This window comes from Trichechus manatus, unplaced genomic scaffold (genome assembly GCF_000243295.1).
Source record: "Trichechus manatus latirostris isolate Lorelei unplaced genomic scaffold, TriManLat1.0 scaffold00049, whole genome shotgun sequence".
Lineage (NCBI taxonomy): Eukaryota > Metazoa > Chordata > Mammalia > Sirenia > Trichechidae > Trichechus > Trichechus manatus.
Genome location: NW_004443985.1, coordinates 1,892,184 through 1,915,382, shown reverse-complemented (window position 1 = coordinate 1,915,382; position 23,199 = coordinate 1,892,184). Strand labels below are relative to the sequence as shown.

General features: G+C 42.4%; 1 protein-coding gene across 4 annotated transcripts in view; it reads left to right on the top strand.

The window, feature by feature from the left end:
* Positions 1-23,199, top strand: part of OXSR1 (oxidative stress responsive kinase 1) — a 106,295-nt gene that overhangs the window by 53,726 nt on the left and 29,370 nt on the right. For all 4 annotated transcript variants that reach the window (XM_004377321.2, XM_023732222.1, XM_023732221.1 and 1 more), the window contains 3 exons: positions 9,432-9,487; positions 13,978-14,087; positions 18,791-18,892. In XM_004377321.2, the coding sequence (XP_004377378.1) occupies positions 9,432-9,487; positions 13,978-14,087; positions 18,791-18,892 (268 nt within the window). The remainder of the gene's footprint in view (positions 1-9,431; positions 9,488-13,977; positions 14,088-18,790; positions 18,893-23,199) is intronic.

Genomic DNA, 23,199 nt, shown 5'->3' with positions numbered 1-23,199 from the left:
AATGATCCTCTCTGTGTTTTCTGTTTTCTCCCCTGTTCTGGAATTCCAAATCACTCGCAAATTTTTGCTTTTGATTGTATCCCACATAACTCTCAGGGTCTCTTCATTTTTCTTTGTTCTTTTTTCTGAGTTTTCCTGAAACAGAGTTGTATCCAAGGTTTGTCTTCAATTTCACTGATCCTGTCTTCCACCATTTCAAATGCGCTTCTCAGCCTTTCTATGACACCGTCCATTTCTGAAATCTTATTGTTTATCTTTTAGATTTCTAATTGCCGTCTTTGTATAATTTCTAGTTGTGAATCTATTCTGGCATTTTGTTTCTGCATTATTTTCCTGAATTCTTCCAGTTTTTTGTGTGTATTTTCCATGAATTTGTCTATTTTTTCCTCATAATTGTCAGCTTTTTGCCTCAGCTCTTGGAGAATTCTGAGTATTAGAGATGTGAATTCCCTATCAGGTTGTTCTAGTGCATTTCCTTCCACTGGAAAGTCATCTGGTGTTTTATTTTGGACGCCTACTGGAACCATCCTGTCCTGTTTTTGTAAATGTTTTGTTATTGTCTGCTGTCTTTGGGGCATTCAGTAGTTATTTTTCTCATTTATTGATTGTAAATTTGTTTGTTTCGTCCCTTTTTTTTTTTTTCTTCCAATTTGACTACAAGCAGGCGGACTGTGTGTTCTTTGTTGTTTGCTCGTCTGTGGGCACAATACTTTTCGCCTCCTTCTCCAGTTGGCAGGATCAGTCACTCAGATATGGTACGGCAGGGCAGGTCTAGCTGAAGAGGAGTTACTGGGACGGGTTGTTTGTGGCACTTACTAAATCCAGCAGAGCGGGTCGGTAATCAGTGTAGGGCAGTTTCCAGTAGGCCGTGCCTGTGCTGCTTGCTGGTGTGATGTTAAGCGCACGGTGCAGGTAGGCAGGATGTAGCGTGGAGATTGTTATGTGTGGAGCTAAGATGGATATGGGAGAGAGGATAGAGGAACAGGAACCAAAAACATACAAAGAAACAAAAAAGAATGCTAGGGGAGCTTGCCATTGGAGTGGAGAGATGAGTGACTATGAAATGGAGAAAAACAGAAAGGGGAAGAAGAAAAAAAGAAAAGAATGAATAAATAAAAATCGGAAAGGTTAAAGAACCGCAAAGTTCCCAGGGATCCCACCAGTGCAGCTGTGAGGTCTGGGGAAGTCGCTCTCAGGTGTTGCAGTACAGCCTGGCTAGAAGGCGTAAAGGTATACAACACCAGGTATTCAGGGAGCATAAAGAGAAGGAAGGTAGAGACAAGAAACTGAGTAATGAAGAAAGACAAGAAGGGAAATAGAGGGAAAAGAAAAGAAAACAAATTAAAAAAAAAGAAAAAAGAACAAGAAAAGCCCCCCATAAAACAGAAAGAAAAAAAAAAGCACCGTAAACAGAAATGCCCTCAGGGATCCCTCTGCACGTCTGTGCAAGCCGAGGGGGTAGTCTCCTTGCCACGCAGCACCGCCTGGCCAGAAAGGGCTCCCAACTCAAGAAAAGGAAAAGAAAACAAACAATTCAAAACAAACGAACAAACAAAAGTCCCGGGATCCCACCAGCGCGGCAGCCCAGTCCGGGAAGCAGCTCTACACTCGATCGGAGCTCCACAGCCCCTCAGGAAGAAGCAAAGATGGCGCACGGAGCCAGGTATTTGAGTGAAAGGAGGGGGATGGTGGTGAGAGGTAAGGAAGAAATCAAAAGAAGCAGAAAAAAAAGCAACACCAGCAGCCAACAAATGGCACTCAGAGAGCCAGCTAGTGCAGGCTGCTGGAATCCAAGCAGCCGGTGCTTCCCGGACAAGAGACTATGTCCGTGGGAAGCAGAGGAGGCTGAGTGTGGGTGAAGAAGGGTAGGGGGTGAGAAAGTATATATCACAAATTACTGGAGCTCCGCAGCCCCTCAGGAAGAAGCAAAGATGGCACACAGAGCCAGGTATTTGAGCGAAAAGTGAGGGGGTGGTGAGAGGCAAGGAAGAAATCAAAAGAACTGGAGAAGAGCAACACCAGCAGCCAGCAAATGGCACCCAGAGAGCCAGCCCGTTCGGATGTGTGGAATCCAAGCAGCTGGTGTTCTGTGGCCGCAGGAAGCAAAGGAGGCCAAGTAGGGGTAAAGAAGGGTGGGGGTTGGGAAAGTGTACATCACAAATTACCAGTTGTTTTGTCTCCCGCCGGAAGCCCTGTGAAGCTGCTTTCTCGTACCCCGTTTGCTGGTCTCCGATAGGAGTCCAAGATGGTGGATCCGTGCTGTGTTAGCTGGTAGGGGACCTCTGCATGAATCTCTCCCCGCTCTCCGTTCTCTGTCAGTTTTCTCACTCCATTTGGTGCTTGGCTGAGTTCTCCATCTCCTCATTTGATGTTTTAGGGTTTCAGGATTGTTGCCCTCTCTGTTTGGCCCAGTTCCTTGGATCTTTGCTGTGGAGGCATGGCGTGGTGCCTCTGCCTAGAGCACCACTTTGCTGGAAGTCTACTGCTGTATTTTTGACCCTTACCTGTGCTCCCCACCACCATCAAAAAAGAGCCCTAGCACCCTATTGGACTCATCTGGTATTAGAGTCAGCAGATGCTGCACTCGGGCATTCTGCGTGATCCTTCATGTTAGCTAACCAGGAAATCAGCATCCTTTTTCTGGTATTAGAGTCAGCACGGGCTGCACTCGGGCATTCTGCATGATCCTTTATATATACCAACCAGGAAATCAGCGTCCTTTATCGGGTATTAGAGTCAGCACGGGCTGTACTCGGGCATTCTGCATGATCCTTCATGTATACCAACCAGGAAATCAGCGTCCTTTATCAGGTACTAGAGTCAGCACGGGCTGCACTCGGGCATTCTGTGTGGTCCCTCATATCAACTAACCTGTAAGCAGCGTCCTTTATCAGGTATTAGAGTCAGCACGGGCTGCACTCGGGCATTCTGCGTGGTCCCTCATATCAACTAACCTGTAATCAGCGTCCTTTATCAGGTATTAGAGTCAGCACGGGCTGCACTTGGACATTCTGTGTGGTCCCTCATATCAACTAACCTGTAATCAGCGTCCTTGATCTGGTATTAGAGTCAGCACAGGCTGCACTCGGGCATTCTGTGTGGTCCTTCATGCCAGCTAACCTGGAAATCAGCATCCTTTGAGGGGGGACCAAATTAACAGGATGCTTTGGAAGCTCTCCAGCATAAGTGCCCCTCATAACTATCCCATTTCTCCCGTCACTAACGTCTTGCATTCCTGTGGTACGTTTATTACAATTAATAAACCAGCATTGCTCTATTATTAAAGCCCATAGTTTACATCGGACTTCACTCTGTGTGGTGTACAGTGCTGTGGGTTTTGGCAAACATGTAGTATCATGTATCCACCATTACAGCACCACACAGAAGAGTTTCACTGCCCTAAAAGCGATGTTTTCATGGTCTGTGTTGTTTTGCCTTTTCCAGAATGTTATGTGGTTGCGGTCGTGCAGAATGTACCTTTTCCAGGCGGGCTTCTTTCACTTCACGAAATGCTGTTAAGACTCCTCCATACCTTTTCAAAGCTTGAGAGTTCTTTTTTTTTAATTGATGAATACTACTCCATGGATGTGGTGTGGATGTACTTCAGTTTGTTTATCTATTCATCTGTTTGTTCTTCCAATTTTTGGCAATTATGAATAAAGCTGCTGTAAACATTAGCGTGCAGGTTTTTTTGTAGACATACGTTTTCATCCCATTTGGGTAGATACTTAGGAGCGCAACTACGGGGTTGTATGGTAAGCCTATAGTTAGCTTTGTAAGAAACTGCCAGACTGTCTTCCAAGGTGGCTGTACCGTTTTCCATTCCCACCAGCAGTGAATGAGCATTCCTTTTGCTCCACATCCTTGCCGGCATTTGGTGTTGTCTGTCAGTGTTTTGGATTTTAGTGCTGCAAAAGACCTCTTTTAAGTGTTAAAAAGCAAAGATGTCACTTTGAGGACTAAGGTGTGCTTGACCCAAGCCATGATATATTTTCAGTTGCCTCATATGCATGCAAAAGCTGGACAGTGAATAAGGAAGACTGAAGAAGAATTGATGCCTTTGAATTATGATGTTGGCAAAGAATATTCAGTATACCATGGACTGCCAGAAGAACGAACAAGTCTGTCTTGGAAGAAGTACAGCCAGGATGCTCCTTAGGAGGAGGGGCCAGTCCCTGGAGATGGACATCATGCTTGGTAGAGGGTCAGCGAAAAAGAAGAAGCCCTCAACGAGATGGCCTGACACAGTGGCTGCGACAATGGGCTCAAGCATAGCAATGATTGTGAGGATGGTGTAGGACCAGGCAGTGTTTTGTTCGGTTGTACGTAGGGTCGGAATGACTCGGAAGTGACTCAGCGGCACCTAGCAACAACAATAGGTGTATAGAGGTGTCTCACTGATGGTCTTATTTTAATATAGCTATACTAGCTATGGAGCCCTGGTGGCGCAGTGGTTAAGAGCTTGGCTCACCAAAAGGTCGGCAGTTCAAGTCCATCAGCCAGTCCTTAGAAACCTTATGGGGCACTTCTCCTGTGTCCTGTGGGGTCGCTATGAGTCAGAGTTGACTCGGCGGTTTGGTAAATATATCTTCTACTGTGTCTTCATGAAGGAGTGTCAGTTCTAGCCCCCCACCCTTAAACCTACCCATTGCCATGTCTTCTGTCTAGATGTGGATTTTAAAACCTGAGCTCTCTAGACATGCATGGCAGTATCTCCGTTTAATCTCCCCACGGCTTACTGCTTTGTTTCTTGTGTCTCTTAAAGTTCTGAACCTTGAGGATTTCCCTGTCCTCATTTGATGTTCAGGTATGTGATACCTCCGCCAATTAATCCAGCACTTCTTCATGTTTGAAGCAAGGGCAGGCTGGGTTTGGGGGGAAGGACCCGGGTAGTGATGAGAAGGTTCTCCGTTAGCACAGTTTGCCATGTGGCTGGAATGGGGATTCTCTGTCTCACACTTTAAATCACAGGCTCTCAACCTTGGCTGCACATTGGAATCACCTGGGAATCTTTACAAAGTACTGATGCCTAGGTCCACCTCCAGAGATTCATTTAATTGGTCTGTGCAGAGGCCTTGGGCATTGGGGCTTCTACAAGCTCCCCTGAGTGATTCTAACGTGCAGCCAGAGCTGAGAGCCACTCCTTATACCTTAGCAGCAACCAATTCTTAGACACACTGAGGCTTTAACTGGCTTAGGAGAACGTTGTTTTATTGGAAAGTAGAGAAGAATATTTTTTAATAGGTTTTTCAGCTTCTCGTATCTTTAAAGTCCACTTGTTAATTCAGGTCTGTTTCCGTATTAGCGTGGTGGATCAGGTCACATAATTTCCCTCCATCTCTATATTGTTTCCCCCTGGAACTTTTAGACTTCAGAGGCTTTGGGCAGGATTGAAGGCTCCCTAAATTAGACTTAGGTTTTTTCTCTCTGAATCTACCTCCTCAGGTCTTTCTCCCATTACAAAGAGGTTAACTGTAACAGAAATTTTGGATATTTTAAGTCAGTTTAAGATGTCTGAGTTAGTGTATTTTCTAGCTCTGGCTTTGATTCATTGCTTTTCTTGGTCTTTTTTCACGTTTCCCATAAGCCGTGCCTATTGATGTGTTGTGTACTCATGAGAAAGTCAAGCACAGCTGTGACATTCTTCTTAACTTCAAGAGGAATGTGTGACTTTAGGACAGCGGGGATGTGTGAGAAGTGACAGTGAACTGTCTTGACAGAAAGTCATTGTTCTTCTACTTGCTGAGTGGATGGAGGATTTGACCTCTGTGGCTGCTGAGCTGCTTAACAATCTTTGTGGCAGAGAAGAAAAGATTTTTTAACCGAGGACTGGGTTGATTTCCAGGTATTTACTTAGCAGTCGTCTCCCTGACAAGCTCAGTTGCCCTATCTTGTGTGAGGACAGATGAGGAAGGCTTGTTCTCTGGTGAACTGTCGGGCTTCGCGATATTCCTTGGCTTTAATTCCCAGAAGCTGGTGTACAGAGTGCACTTTTGGTTTTAAAGGGGAAACATGGATTATCTAGGGAATTGATGAGGAAAAGTAGTCACCCAGACTGCAGGCTGTACTGAAATTGATTATTTTCACATATGAAAGACAAAAACTTATGAAAAATTATTTGAGTAGGTGACACGCATACGTGGTTTAGAAGAATTCAAACGATACAAACTAGTGTCTGGTAAAAAGTCCTCTCGGTATGAGCAGAGATGTATCGTGCTGATACTATGTACCCTTGATATGAGGAGATAAAAATGGCATTTCACTGCCGTGGTTTTCTTCCCCAATACCCATAATATCAATCTAATCATGAGAAAAATCAGACATACCCCAATAGACAGGCATCCTACAAAATTCTTGACCAGTACGCAAAATGGTCAGGGTCGTCTAAAACAAGGAGAGTCTGATCAACGGTCACCGCCAAGAGGAGCCTGAGGTGACGTGATGACTAAGCGTAATGTGATAATGTGAATAGGGTCCCAGAACAGTGAGAGACCCCAGGAAAAGCCGAGGGCGTTTGGATTCACTGTAGACGTTACCGGTTCGTTAATTAGGCAGAAGTACCAGACTAATTTTCTTGTGACCCCTCTGAGGGATATTTTATGCGTATATAAATATACAGTAAAACCTGCAAAAGCCGGAACCTGTGTTAGGTGGAAACCCATCAGAGAAGGAAAACTCAGGTATTTTCTGCTAAAACAAGAGATAGAAAAGTGGTAAGACCGCACTCTACCAAAGGTGGAAAACTTGCAAAACCTGAAAAAGAAGGCAGTCCTGTCAAGTTCCAGCTCACGGGTCTCACTGTGGTGTATGTGTCCCCCCTTCCACTTAAAGAAAGGCACGGATGGCAACATACTCTGTGTTGTTTGCTCTTTCCCTTAAGAGTGTAGTTGGAGATTGTTCCCTACGAGCACATCTAGGTAAGCCTCATGGCGTTACGTAGATGCACAGAGCCGAACGAGTCTCCTGCTGATGGGTGGTCAGTTTGTGCTCTCTCTCCGACTGCAGCGTGTTAGTTTATACCCCTAACACTGGGAGGCGGAGAGTGGGGATTGGGAAGGGGGAGCGGGGGCTGGCGACTGTCTAGTTTCCTTTTAGTGTTCAGTTGGCGTTGTCTGTTTTTATTTGGTTTTTTATTCTTCACTTCTTTCCAGAAGAGGATATGAAACAGGTTTCCTCTTATTTAGTCACATAAATCTGTTTGATGAATATCTGGGAAATACCTCCTATGCCCTAACCATGTAAGTAAGTGCAGTGATGCAGAAGTATGTTAAGATACAGGCCAAGGTCTTGCTCTCGGTAAAGTGGGGGAGACAGATCCAAAAGGATGATCCTGCTGTGCTAACCCTGTGTTACAGCCTGCTGCAGAAACACAGAGGAGGAAGTGACTCAGCTACACTGTTGATTTCACTGGGTTGTAGATGTCCTTCCAGGTGAGCACAGCAGACGTTGTTGGCAGTTAGTGGTGGGCACAGTTGGATGGTCTTTGTCACTAAGGAAAGAGAATGTCCTCAGTGCCTCCTGTTGGCGGCATCCAGCGTCAGAGCAGTGCTGGCTGCCTTCCCCTCTCCTCAGTCAGCCTCTGGGAAGACGTCCTGTACGTTGCTTGGGTTTATCAGTAGTACAGCATAACTCCTGAAGGTGATTGCCTTCTTCTGCGTTGTGTACTGTGGTATGGTGATGCTGCCATGCACTGACGTGAAACTGTTGTTGTTGTTTACCAAGAAGTGCGTCTAAGGATGGAGGAAAAAGAGGACAGAGACAGGGCAGTGTTGTGCTTTTCTGTGACTCCTTTTCCTGACAGATGTGGCCCTTCTCCCTGAGCTGTGCTTGCTTTTCTTTCTCGTCCAACCTCAAGGGCTGCCTTTCTTTTGTTGATTTAATTATTTTTATTTTTAATTTAAAAATGAATACATGAGTACATTCCCGTAAGATATTCCAGCATTGTCCATGACATGAGTCTCACTCCTTTCCACAGAAGTAACCATTGCTCTCCATTTGTGTATGGAAAGGTGTAACATTAACAGTGTTGTACAAAATGTGGTATCTCGCTATTTGATTTCTTCACTTACCAGTGTGTGTTGGAAGGCATTTCACATCACCTGATTTCATTTCATGGATGTAGCTGAATTTATTGAACCTTTCTGTGAGTGTGGGTTATTTGGGTTGTCACCATTTTTGTTATTTCAGACAGTGCTGCAGTGAACCCTGTGCATTCCTTGTATGTATGTTGTGAGAGTTTCTCTAGGTTATCAAGAAGTGGTTTGCTCTGATAGGATTTAAGGTTTTTTTTTTTAATTTTCCCAGATGCTACTGAAACGTTGCATGAAAAAAAGCAAGTAGTATCATTTATGTTGAAAGAAAAAACTCCATGTATGTCCTACTAACCAACTACCTGGTTGCTATTGACTCGACTCCGACTCGTGACCACCCCACGTGTGTCAAGAGTAAAACTGTGCTCCATAGGGTTTTTGATGGCTGATTTTTCAGACAGGCCTTTCTTTCGAGACGCCCCTGGGTGGACTTGAACTTCCAGCCTTTCGGTTAGCAGCCAAGTGCATTAACTGTTTACATTACCCAGGGGCTCCTGGGTGTCATATGTCATAACAAAAATAAAAAAAAAACCCAAACCCATTACCATTGAGTCAGTTCCAACTCATGGCGACCCTGTGTGTTACCGAGTAGGGTTTTCTTGACAGTAATCTTCGTGGAAACAGATGGCCAGGCCTTTCTTCTACAGGCGGGTGGGTTCAAACCACCAGCCTTTAGGTTGGCAACCAGTCACGAACCATCTGTACACCCAGGGGCCTTAGCTGTATCATAGGCACATACTTTTCATCAGAGTGATCAGTTTGAAACTTTGGAGAGAATGCTGAACTTGAGAAAGGTGGTCAAAGAGACTGACTTTTTTAGTGATGCTTAGGATTTTATAACAAGAAAGTGTTCATGTATTACTTGAGTTGTTACAGTCAGCAATTAAAACAGTGTCTGAATAATTTTTACCTCTCTTTATGCTACAGGCACAGAGAGTCCCTATTTTCAACTGCATGTTGATCATTTAAACAAAGTGATCATATGTTGGGGTGTAGGAAAAAAAATTACTATATTTCAAAAAGTAAAAATAGATGAGGATCACATTCTTTGGCCACTATTATCCCAATCAAGAGTATTCAGTTACCTTGGGTTTTCTAGATATTGCCATAAGAAGCTATGTCTTATTTTGTAGCTTTCTGTTTAATGTTTAGGTTCTGGTACAAGTGACTTCAATTTTTTAGATTTTACTTTTGGCCATAATATATTGCAAAATAGAAAATTTAAATATTGCCAGTGTTGTTTGAGTAAACAATTGCTTAGATGGGATTTCAAAAATATTTTTTTTTCAAAAATAGAAATTTTTTGATATGTAACTCTTTTTTTTTTTTTTTTTTTTGAAGAGACGTGAAAGCTGGAAATATTCTTCTTGGAGAAGACGGCTCAGTACAAATCGCAGGTAATGATTTACTGTCCCTTTATTATTATTCTGATTTAATGGTGATTGGCCACATTACTTATTTTCTATGTTTTCCTTAGTTTTCTTTGCTGTTCCTTGGACTATCTCTGCTTCATTTGAGCGTCCTACATTGATTGACACATCCCTGCTGACTCAAGATATCGTCTGCTGCTCCTCCTTCATGTCTGATCTTAGAGTTTTTCCGACCATTATTCATTGTCTTCCAGTTGTTTACTCCTTACCCTGGTTAAGGTCTTCTGCTATGGATTTTCATAGCAGTCTGTACTTCCCTTTGGAGGAGAAGTCGTCAAGAATCCTCATTGAATTTGAGGGCAAACGTGCTATGGAGAGGTGATCAGAGCTACTTCTGTCCCGTAAGGAGGAGGATTTGCCAGTTCGAAGAGGCACCTGGGAGGTGGAAGTGTACTTTGGCAGAGTCACGGAACTGGAGGGACAGAGTTGGAGCCCAGTGTCAGTCAGGGGTGTGCCCCCTAGTGAAACACCCCCTCTTCCCAGCCGAGGCTCCTGAATGGCTATTTCCAGGGATTGTTGTCTGGCTAGCAGGTCATCTGGGTGGCTGAGAAATCCTTGGTCCCACTGTGCTAGAACAGTAAGGTGTCTGAGCAGAAGGAAGATAATTACCTAAACCTTGAATTATTTCTTCAGCTTTTAGAAGATAGTTTAGGTGGACATCTTTCTGTCCTCCAGGTAAGGGAATATTTTACCCAAGCCACACAAAGCTCCAACAGAGGAAAAGATTAATAAAATTGGCTGTTCTCATATTAGCAACTCCTATTCATTAACAGAGGAACAGAAGGTCTGTCATATTAATAGAGTAAAAGGGTAAGCCACAGATTGGAGAAGATACTTGCAGTAAGAATAACTGACAAAGGGCTCAGATTTAGAATATGTAAAACATTCATTGAGAAAAAGTCAGATAATCTGGAGTCGTGGAGGCTGGATGAACACTGAGATAATCTTTAAACCTTAAGCTAAAAAAAAAAATCCCCTGAAGTCTTCTTAAAACTAAACAATAGTTTAGCTTATCTGGTAAAGAATGTCAGCTTTGAGCATTGTGCTATTTTAAGGTCTATCTATATTGGATCAAATTGACAACAGCAACTCGAAAGAATAGATGGGAACATTAAGGGACAGTGAGTTTCTGTTAATGAGGGAGAAACAACTCAGAAAAGGAGGTTGAATGAACTCGAAGAATGTAATCCATGTCACTGAATTGTACATGTAGAAATTGTTGAATTGGTGTAGGTTCTGCTGTGTATATTCTCAGCAACAACAAAAAATAAAATCATTAAAAAAGATAATCCAAATAAAGGACAGAAAGCTGACATAGACACTTCCCAAATGAAAGATATCCAAGTGTAAATACAATAAAAGGTACTCAACCTCATTAATAATCCATTCAGTGCAAAGTAAAATTACATTGGGATACCACTTTATACTGATTTGCCTGGCAGAAAATGTTGGACAATACCAATTATTGGTGTGTGGGTGTAAAGCAAGGGAAAAAAATCTCATTCTCTGATGGTGAGAATATAAACTGGTGTAACCACTTTATCTATTAAGGTTGAAGATATGACACCCTAACACTCTGATTCCTAGATGTGTGTCCTAGAGAAACTCACACGTACGTGTGCCCTAATATTCATAATTACCAAAAAGCTTGAAACAGTCCAAATGCCCTTTATTAGTAGAACGGATATATAAATTGAATAATGGTGCTGAATAATAATGAGTTGAGTAATCATAATAAATTAATAATATTCATTTTTATTAGCAATGAAAATGAATAGATCTAAAACTACATGCAACTACCTTAGTAAATCATAAAAACATAATATAGGGTAAAACAAGCCAGTCCAAACAATATATATACTGTGGGATTCCATTTATATAAACGAGGCACAATTATACTGTATTGTTTAGCAGTGCAAAATTAGATGGTAAACTAAAGAGAAGCAAGGGAATGAATCCCGTAAAAGCCAACAGAGTGATTATTGCTAGTGGGGACAGAGAGGTAATACAGAGGTTATGGCTCGATGGGGTAGACAGGGTGCTTTTGTGGTGCTGGCAAGGTTTTTATTGGCTTCGGTGTTGATTACGGGGTTGTATGTTTTATACCAGTCCATTCAGTTGCATGTTTATGTTTGATACATTTCTCAGTGTGTTTTGTAATAATACCTTTCTAACATTTTACAATAAAATAGGTAAAGAGAGTGTATAATTTATTTAGTTTTCACTTCCACAAATGTATGCAAGAGAGAAACAGATACTTTTCTTGCCTCTAAGAGAATCCACTCCTTGTATATCTAGTGGGCTAACTACAACATTAGCTATGGTACAGTCAGTGTGTTAAATACTGTACTTTGATGAATAGATTCAGACTTCCTCAACTCATCTGCTAACCAAAAATCTGGTGGTTTGAATCTACCCAGAGGCACCACAGAAGAAAGGCCTGGCAATCTACTTCTGGAAAATCACAGTCATTGAAAACCCTGTAGGACACAGTTCTGTTCTAACACATGGGTCACCATGAGTTGGCAGCTGGTCTTATTTTGGTTACCTGGTTTGGTTTTCATACCTGCCCTGCGGGTGATAATGGCCAGGCATCAGATGGCATTCCCATTTGGCACATGAGGGGCTGAAGAAATGTGACTTATGCAGGCCGTTTGGTCTGGAGGCGGGAGAGGGGACCAGGTGACCTTTGATGTCATTCTGCAGAGGTGGTACAGTAGGGGGTTCAGACGGAGGCCTGGACTGGGGTGACCAGGGGTCAGAGCTAGACTCTGCCTTTACCGGGTTTGTATCTGTGCAGTTTCCTACTGTTTTAGTGGCCTAAATCAACACGATTTTTTTTTATTTTATTTTATTGTGTTTTAGGTGAAACTTTACAGTGCAATTTAGTTTTTCATTCAAACAATTTAAACAAATTACTTTGTGACATTGGTTGCAGTCCCTGCAATGTGTCAGCACTCTCCCCTTTCCCTTTCCACCCTGGGTTCCCATGTCCATTCGTCCAGTTTTCCTGTCCCTTCGTGCCCTCTCCTCTTTGCTTTAGGACAGGTGTTGCCCGTTTGGTCTCGTAGACTTGACTGAACTAAGAAGCACGTTCCTCACGTGTACTGTTTGTTTTATGGGCCTTTCTAATCATTGGCTGAAAGGTGGGCTTTGGGAGTGGCTTCAGTTCTGAGTTAGCAGTGTGTCTGGGGGGCGTAGTAGAATGTACTTTTAAAATTTTTTGTTGTTGTTGTTACAAATGGAGCAGCACTGTAAAGTATCTAGACATTTGCCAGCTTCAGAGCGTTGAGAACCATTAAGATCATTTTTTAAAAATCCATGTTGTATGGACTTGCTGTTTTACATGGTGACATGCTGTTTCAAGATGAACTGAATTTATAGACTTCTTGAAGCTTAAAGTTTGCAGTGCTAAAACCATCCTTCTTACACTGGGTTTGTCCATAATGTATTCTATTTTCAAATATAGACCCATTTTACACCCTGAGGAATATTCTGAAACAGACAAAAAGCAAGAGAGGCATCAGACTACCATATAAAAACCTCAGTGTGTTAGTTAAGGTTCTTTGATTGCTTGAGAAATATCACTGCCTCACTTAGACAGAAAGGAAATCCTCTGAACTGTACTGAGTACCCAGAAGCACAAGAATGAACTCAGCAGCTAAGCTTCAGGATGGGCAAGAACCTGGTCCTGCTGGTAACTTGCCTTCCAGGTTGCTGCCCTTAGACTCAGCTCCGGGACCCTCAGTTTGCATGTCTTCCCATTCAAGCTTCAGATTCCGAGGACAGACTGTGATTGGCCCAGATTGGGTAGGGTGACTAACTCTGGCTCAAATCCGCTATGGCCCAAGGTCACGGCCAAAGAGTGCAGATACATGCCCTGGCAGTTCTCAGAGCTGGAGGAATCGTGGGAGAAAAGCAGTCCTCCCTGTTGGTGACTACTACTTGGGCTTCACTATTTTGAGATAAAATCTTTGTAGGGAAAATCCTGAGGCTTAGAGAGGTGAACTGAGTTTTCCAGTGTCACACATCTGGTGAGTGGTCGGGTTAGGATATGAGTTTCGGATTACTAACTCTTAATTTATTTGGGGCCAGGTTCTTGAAAGCTTTTTGAATGCCAAGCTAAGATGTTTGGATTTTATTCAGTAGGGTAAGAAGATATAGAAGGTTTTTGAGCTGAGAGGACTATGGTCAAAGTGATACTAAAACCAACCAACCTGGTGGTGGTATGTGGAATGGATTGCAGCAAGGAGGAGAATCTGAGGAGATGATGTGTGGGGTGAAGAGGGGTGGAGTGAGGGACCCATTAAGCACTGTCCTGATTAAGTGAAAAAGTTCAGCAGGAAGAAGAGAAAATGTCATGCTCTTTATCTTGTTTGTGTACAGGACTTGGACTGCATTCTGCTATTTTTCTTTCTGTTCGCGAGCAGTGATTGTACTGTTTTGTTTTATTTCAGACTTTGGGGTTAGTGCGTTTTTAGCAACTGGTGGTGATATTACACGAAATAAAGTGAGGAAGACCTTCGTGGGCACGCCTTGCTGGATGGCACCCGAAGTCATGGAGCAGGTGCGTGTCTTTTGCTTGTTTTAAATGGTTTGGGGTTTTGTTACAAAAATGAAAAGACTGAGTAGTGTTGGCTCCTGTTCGGCATTCCAGGTTAGCTTTGGAAAATGCATGTCTCTCTTCCATGGGTGAGACTTTGATTCACCCCTGAGAAAAACAGACAAAACTTTAGAACCGTATAAAGGACATAACACTCAGGATTTCTACCAAAGACAACCTAAGGGATAATATATCAGTGTTGTTTTAATAATAATTCCCTCAATACAAATAAAATGGGCTAGTCTTTTCACTGCTAGTTTCGTTGCTGTGCTTCTGGGAAGACTGGTCGGTCTGGTGTCAGAGATCCCCATCAATTTACAGAAACTCTGCTGCTCCTTGATGCAAGCGCTCCCTTCTTAGTCTCACCTTGCTTGGCCTCCTGGTGGCACCTGAAGCTGTCGACCAGCCCCACCTTGGCTCTCTTCCTCAGTGTCCCCAGTGTTGTTTGCTCACTCTCCTACTTGTCAGGCCACTTTTCTGACTTCTTCTCTGGTCCCCTCCTACTCTGAAATGATACTGTCTCCTTTTCTCTGACTCTGCATATTCACTAGATGTTCTCATCTGTGCTTTCCACTGACTAATCACTTCAGTCCAGTCGTGTTTCCTCAGCCTCCAGAGAGATTTCCAACTCCCTGTCGATACGTTATATGACGTCGCATAGGTACATAGAACTCAGTATATTCAGAACTGAATTCATTTTTCACCCCCAAAACCTGTTGTTAGATGCCGACAAGTCAGTTTCAACTCATAGTGACCCCATGTGACAGAGCAGAACTGCCCCATAGGGTTTTCTAGGCTGTATGCGAGCAGGTTGCCAGGCCTTTCTCCTGTGAAGCTGCTGGGTGAGTTTGAACTGCCAACTTTTCAGTTAGCAGATGAGTGTTTAACCGTTGTTCCCCCAAAACCTACTTCTCCTGTGTTGCTTAAGGTAGAAAAGTAGAAGTCAGTGTGGACTTTCTCTTCCCTCTTGCCTCCCTTGTCTAGCCACATAGTCAGAGCTCCTCCTTGAAACGTCGTTTGAATAATATATTCCTTGTTACCAACTTATTTCAGGCCCTCAGTGTGCCTTTTGAAGAAAGTTAGATTTGTTGTTTTCTCTCCAGTTCCCCCCAGAAAAACCTACATTATATACATGTGTGTGTATACATATATATATATATATATGTATATGTATACACACACACACACATATACATGTACTTTAAAACAAAAATTAGAATAAAAAATACTGTTTTTTAATGCAACTTTTTCTTACCTAACAATGTATTGTTAGCATTTTCCTAAGGCTTATAGTTCTCTAATGTATGGAGAGGAAAAATTGTAGCATCAAAAGGTGTGAATATTTTTAAAGTTTCTGTGTGTGCATGTTGCCTTTTATACTGCCACCAGCACAGTGTATGAGTATGAATTTTAATTTATCTTTGTCATTTTGCTGGGTGAATCGGGAAGATCAGCGTTTAACTGGTACCTTCTTTGTTGCTGTAGAAATTGAACAAGTTTACTGGTGATTTCTTTCCTGAATCCCCTGTTCTCTCACTTGACCGTGTTTATATTAGATTGTTTTTCCTTTACTTATTGCTTTATATGCAGTCTCAAAATAAGGGTGTTACGAATATTATTTCAGAACTAGCATTTTAACTTTGTGTGATTTATTTGTATATGATTTTAATTTTTTTCTTGTCAGTTTATTTATGTTTTTTATCACTTTTATGCTTAAAAAGGCCCTTCTTACATTGAAATTAGAGAATATTACCTATATTTTCTGCTAGTTTTTTTTTTAATTGGTGTAATCTATTATGGTATGAAAACAGCTTAATTTTTTATTTAGTTAATCTTTTTTCCCAATATAGTTTGTATATTTCAGTCTTTCCCCTGTGATTTTCTGATATATACTTGGATCCGTTTTTCTCTTCTCCCTGTGGATTTCTCGGCCTTATCCTCATTTACTCAGCTCCTAAGTGTTTATAGAGTGTCTGCTGTGTGCTGAGCACCTTCCTAGGTAGGTGTTGGCCGCGTAGTGTGAGCAAAACTGACCAAACCTTGCCCCTTAGAGCTTCAGTTCTGCTGGGGGAGCAAATAAGAAAATAAATAGTATGGCAGATAGTGATGAGTGTGAATGAGATAAAAGCAGGAAAGGTAGAGTGGAGGGGTTTGCAATTTAAGATAGGGTGGCCGAAATGATGGCTGAATAGACCTGGTAGAGGTGAGGGTACCAGCATGCTGAGGAGAGGACCAGCAAGAACACAGGCTGAGGTAGAGCATTCCTGGTCTGTTACGGAGCAGTGAGAAGGCCAGTGTTGATGGGGAGGGAGGCGTGAACTAGGGGAATAGCAAGGGTGAGGTCACAGAGGTGGTGGCTCTGATAGGGGTGGGTGGTGGTGATCGTGTAGGCCTTGTGTTTTTCCTGTAACTATGAGTGGGATAGTAAGCCTTTAGAGGGTTTTGAGCAGAGGAATTGATATGATCTGACTGATACTTGAGCTAGGTCCCTCTGGCTGCTGTGTTGAAAATAGACTGAGACGTATGATGCCATTTATATGAAATGCAAGAACAGGCAAAACTAGTCTATGAGGTAGAAGTTAGAAAAGAAATTACTTCTATACCTTTTATATAGGTAAAAATTCATTGAGCTATATATACTTAGGGTTTGTGTACTTTACCATATGTTATGCCTTAAAATTTTTTAAAAAATTTTTTCCCATAGAGAAATTTATATGTACATTGTTATGACCCTGATTGCTCTCCCCATTCTGTGACAGCACACTCATCCTTTCCACCCTTGATTCCCCATGTCCATTCAACCAGATCCTTACCCTCTCTGCCTTCCCATCTCACCTCCAGACAGAAGCTGCCCGTTCAGTCTGTTGTATCTACTTGGGCTAAGAGGCATACTCCTCATAAGTATCCCTTTGTGTCCCACAGTCCAGTCCAATCCCTGTCTGAAGAGTTTGCCTTGGAAATTGTTTTAGTTCTGGGCTGATAGAGAATCCAGGGGCCGTGCTTTCCAGGGTTCCTCCAGTCTCAGGCAGACCAGTAAGTCTGGTCTTCTTACTAGAATTTGAGTTCTGCACCCCACCTTTCTCCTGCTCCATCCAGGACTCTCTGTTGTGTTCCCTGTCAGGGTGGTCATCGGTGGTAGCCGGGCACCATCTAGTTCTTCTGGTCTCAGGCTGATGAAGTCTCTGGTTTATGTGGCCCTTTCTGTCTCTTGGGCTACTACTTTCCTTGTGTCTTTGGTGTTCTTTGTTCTTCTTTACTCCAGGTGGTTGGGACCAATTGATGCATCTTAGATGGCCACTTGCAAGCTTTTAAGACCCCAGACGCCACTCACCAAAATAGGATGCAGAACATTTTCTTACTAAGCTTCGTTATGCCAACTGACCTAGCTGTCCCCTGAAAGCATGGTCCCCCAGACACCTACCCCTGCTACTCTGTCCCTCAAACTGTTTGATTGTATTCAGGAAACTTCTTAGCTTTGGCTTAATCCAGTAGTGCTGACTTCCCCTGTAGTGTGTGCTGTCCTTCCCTTCACCTAAGATAATTCTTATCTACTATCTAGTACTAAATAACTCTCACCCTCCCTCCCCACTCTCGTAATATGCCTTAAAATTTTTTGAAAAAATAATTACAGCACCCAAACCAGCAGCAGCAGCAAACACAAAGAAGTTGACGTGAGCATGTATAAGGCACGTTTTGTCGTAGTGCATTTCAGACCGTAAGCTGAGTTCTGCTCTGTCAGTTTTACCCGCTCAGGTTCTGAATTTATGAACACGTAGCCACGCATTGTAGCTGATAGGAACCTGGCTTGAGTCAGAGAAGGACCACGGTGGGGCGGCTGTCGGAGGAGTTGCAGACGGTGTTTTCCTTATTTGTGTTTTGCCAAGTTTATCCTGTGGTTTTTACAGAGTAAGCAGCCGTGGCAAGTTTCTCAGAGATTCTAGAATAGAATCTAGCTACCGCTCGGATACAGAAGGCACCTGTTTTCCGCTGGGTCCTGCTGCTGCAAAGCTTACTTGTTTTTGTTGAAAGAAAGGGCTCTTTACCACCAGTTAATTCTCTCACTGAGTTTTAAGGTTCGTGGAAAAGGCGTAAAGAAGCAACTTTGATTTTTCCTTTTGCTTTTATCTATTTTCAATTTTCAACTCTTTTAAGAAGCTACCTCTTTGTAACTTTTTTCATTATAAAAGTTAAGGTGATAAAACAACACCATAGTACAGAATATTTTGGAAAAAAGAAACTTAGTACCACTGCCAAACATTTTGTTCTAGTTGTTTCTAGTCTTTTTTTAATAGACTGTATACCTGTTTGTAATTGTGTCAGAACTTGTGGACAGTTTCCTGTTCCTTTGTTCATAGTAAGTGTTTTATCACAAGCTTTTTTCTCTATTTTCGTAGAATTCATGAACATTGCTTTTAGCTGACTATGTAATACTCCTTTAAGTGAGCATACCCTTCTTAACCACTTCCTTATTCTTGGTAAACATTGGGGTTGCCGTTTTTTTTGTTTTTTGCTATTAGCTAGTATTCTTAGCTTTTGCCTATTTTAAATTATTTTATTGGTTTAAAGCTTGTGAGCACTTCCATGGTTCTTAATGCATATTAGAAGCTAGCTTTGAAAGTGTTTTGGGGCTGGAAAAATAATCATACACGTCTCTCTGTTTTTTGCAGGTCCGAGGCTATGATTTCAAAGCTGACATCTGGAGTTTTGGGATCACAGCAATTGAGCTGGCCACAGGGGCAGCTCCTTATCACAAGTATCCACCAATGAAGGTGAGACTCCTATTCAGCATACTAGCACAGGTTAGGTGCCGGCTCCTTTTCTCAGCCTTTCTTCTGCCCATCGTGTTCCGCCCATCGTGTTCCACCCATCATGTTCCGCCCAGTGTTCTGCCCTGTGCTCCTTCTAACTGCTGTAGCAGGTAAAGTCTGTGTTAGATACTTGGTGTTCCGCATTGAGGACTTTGCATTGTAGTTGACCTTTTTAAATGGTATAACCTTTTTCTTTCTCTGTCTCTGTCTCTTTAACTAGTTTGATACTAGGGACTGATACCTCTCATTTTTAAGTACTGTATTTTTATGCAAATAACATGGAGATTCTATGTTTGTTGTCAACCGCTCCCTCCCTAGGCGAGGTATTTTCATAAGTGTGCTATGCTAATTCTTTTTACAGCAACATATGAAAAAAATTAGCATGGTGGTGCTTGTGAAAATACCTTGCAGGAGCCGAGTGGTTGGCAAACAAACATAGAAGGCCGTGTTATTTGCGTAAAATGCAGTATGTTCCCCACAGTCATCTGTGCAGAGTGGCCTCAGCAGGGATGATGATCATTTCTACTTTGTAAGGTTGTCGCAGCCCCTCACACGGGGCACCATCTGTCGCAGTGGTGGCGAATGTCGGGGCGGCGGAGGCAGTAACGAAACACAACTCTTACAGAGAAGTGGGGCCAGGAGTCTGAGGAGTCGACCCCGGCTTCAGTTCCAGGAGTTTATTTATAGCCAGTACAGCAAGCAGTGAAGCAAATAGCAGAACAATGCACTTTGGATGTGGGCAAGGGAGAAGGAATTCAGGTAAACAAGCCAATCAGTAAACGGACAATAGGTTTGGGAAAACAAGTGGTGACGAGTCTCAACATGCTGTGCAGCATAGAGGCCTGTGGGGGCTGCAGTTGTCAGTAGTGCAGCCATGTTTAAATGGCATATATCCCCACATAAGGTTGTTGGTAGGATTAAATATTAACAGTAATTATAGCTAACATTTATTGAAAACTTACTGTGTCAGGCAGTGTGTTAAATGCTTTTCATATATTAAATAATATAATCTATGCAAAGTATTCATGCGCCAGATGCATTTATTATTCTCATTATAAACTGAATAAAAGTTTGCTTTGTGGCAGGGTACTAAGCAACTTTTATTTAAAAGTCTGTTATTATGGAGTCTGTGGGTGGCACAAATGGTTAAGCACTTGGCTACTAACTGAAAAGTTGGCGGATTAAATTCACCCAGAGGTGCACCGGAAGAAAGACCTGGCATTCTGCTTCCCAGAGGTCACAGCCATTGAAAACCCTGAGGAAAACAGCTCTACTCTGACACACATGGGGTTGCCACGAGTTGGAATCGACTCAGTGGCAACTGGGGAAACGAGGAGTTCTAGCTATGCCTCCTAAACCTAAATTATATTCTGATGTGGCAGTTACCTGAAGTGTAGTTGCTAACCCTTCCCCAACGTTAGTAACACAATGAGTGTTTGTGTTTCCAGATGGTACTACCAATACTTTTGGAAACCATTTTTATCAGTGTGCCCAGCCCTTTAATTATATGCACATGAATTCTGTTTTGTTTGTAGCTGTATCTGTTGTCTGTGGCTCTGCTTGCCCACTTCACAGGGTGCCCTGTGACACTATATAAAATGGTGGCCCCATTGCAGATATTGGTATTATTCACATCAGTTGCCGTTGAGTTGATTCCGATTCATAGCGACCCTAGGACAGACTAGAACTACCCCATAGGGTTTCCAAGGAACTGCCAACCTTTCGGTTAGCAGCTGAGCTCTTAACCACTGAGCCAGCAGGGCTTCCTAACAAGATAGAGGGGGATAAAACCAGCAAAAAGATACCGTGAAAACCTTCTCTGTATCTCCATTTTCATAACCTGGGCGTGTGTATTTGATGAATGACATTTTGATCATGTTGAAGGTTAGGGATATTTTAAGGTCATGCTCTGCCCAGCGGTTGAAGATTCCTAGGAGTAAATGGATATTCACAAGGTTTTGAAAAGATGTGTTTTTATAACTGTAAGGTGGGAGACTATTTTCAGGCCAAAGAAATGACTTATTTAAAAAAAGGAATGTGGAGTGGGGTAAGGTTTGCTTTTCATCCACTGTCTTAGTTACCTAGAGCTGCTATAACAGATATACCACAAGTGGATGGCTTTAACAAACAGAAATTTATTCTTTCACAGTTTAGAAGGCTAGAAGTCTGAATTCAGGGCGCTGGCTCCAGGGGAAGGTTTCTGTCTCTGTCAGCTCTGGGGAAGGTCCTTATCATTAGTCTTCCCCTGGTCTAGGAGCTTCTCAGGCACAGAGACCCCAGGTCCAAAGGACACGCTCTGCTCCTGGCCGTTCTTTCTTGGTAGTAATGAGGTTCCTCTCTTTGCTCGCTTCTCTCTTTTATGTCTCAAAAGAGACTGACTCAAGATACAACCTAATCCTGTAGAGTGAGTCTTGCCTCGTTAACATTACTGCCTCTAATTCTGCCTTATTAACATCTTAGACGTTAGGATTTACAACACATGGGATAATTACATTAAATCATGAAATGGAGGACACCCGCACAATACCGGGAATCGTGGCCTAGCCAAGTTGACACACAGTTTTGGGGACACAGTTCTATCCATGACATCCACTGTGGGTAGTTAACTCCTGCAGTTGTAACCAGACGTACATTTCAGGAACTGTAAATTGAATCTGAAGAACAAGTAGTAACTCTGGCTATAACGTAGTTTTTACGCATGAAGCGTGCCCCTTCTACGTTTGTTTGCCAGCAGCTCCCTCCCCCTTGAGGTATTTTTGTAAGCACCACTATGCCAATTTTTTTTTATGTTACTATAGTGTTGACTTTATATTTATGAAAACAGCATATGCTTTTATAAAAAAGTCAAAACAGTATAGAAAACAATTCACCCAAATCCCACTGCATAAATATGGTCTTCAGTGCTTACATCTCAGTGCATATCTACTGGATGGGTGAGTGGATAGGTAGATGGGTAAAGAGTAATAAATTCATAGGAATGGAATTCATTGTATGCATGGTGTTGTTTTAAATGAAAGTGTCAATTCATTTTTTAAAAGAAACTGAAGGAAAATTTGACCTTTAGATAATTGTTTTTTCAACATAAAATAAACATATGTCTTAAAGGTCCCTCTAAGATTAAGAAAAAAAGATTATGGTAAGAGGTTGGATTCATTATGTTTGTTACTAAATTGCAAGTTTCGGTTTCACATCCTGATTCCTTCCCTGCTCAGAAGGAGGAAACGATCGGATGAACGCACTTACACGCCCCCCCAGTTTTTGTTGCTTCTGTAACCTCTGTTCTGTGCGGGTGCATACATTTGCTTTCTGGTCTGCAGCCACAGTTCACTCCGTTGTCTAGTCTGGTTCTCTGTTTGAATGGAACTGCTGCTCACTTCTGGTCCGTTTGTCATGGCTTCGCTTTTCCTCAAGAAGTCATTGTTTTTTCTCGCTTTTGTGAGGATTATCACATGCCATACCTGTAAGGGTAAATGAAACACCGGACCTAAATGACTCTGGTTACCTATTTAATTTTGTTTAAGCCAGGAATTCTCTTTGTTCAAAGTCTTTTCTTTCCTAGCTTCATCTTGTTGGCAGGACCAAATACTAAACATCTGCTGCATCTAGATCTACCTTGGATTCCTTCCCCCGCAAGTTATATCTTTTATAAATGAGTTTATACTTCACTCTTGAGAACAGTGCTGACCATATAGTGGATACTTGCTAACTGATTGTTGGATGACTTTTTAAATGAGTTGGCAACTAATGGACTTGCCATGCCATGGTCAGTGTTGTTCCGGGAAAAGAAATAAGGAAGTCAGAAGAAGCAACAGATTTGGGAAGTAATATAATGATGAGTTTGGTTTTATACTTAATCAGTTAATTTGCCAGCAGTATATTCAGGTGCTGATATCTAGTACACAGAATTAAATGTATCGATTTGAAGATCATCCTATTAAGATGATGATTAAATCTGTGCAAACAAATGAGACTTTGCAGAAACGCGGGGCTGAGAAAGTAAAGATCCAAACGCAGGACTCTTAGGTAATGAGAATGCTTAGAGGAGACGTGAGTGGGAAAGGAGGGAAGACGTCAGAAGCAGAGGAATGGTGAAAAATGAGATTCAAGTTCGTTGTTGCCATAAAAGTCAGAGGATGAAGAGATCCAGGCTGGACAGAGTGATCAGGATTGTCAGGATGAAGAGATTGAGGCTGGACAGAGTGATCAGGATTGTCGGGATGAAGAGATTGAGGCTGGACAGAGTGATCAGGATTGTCGGGATGAAGAGA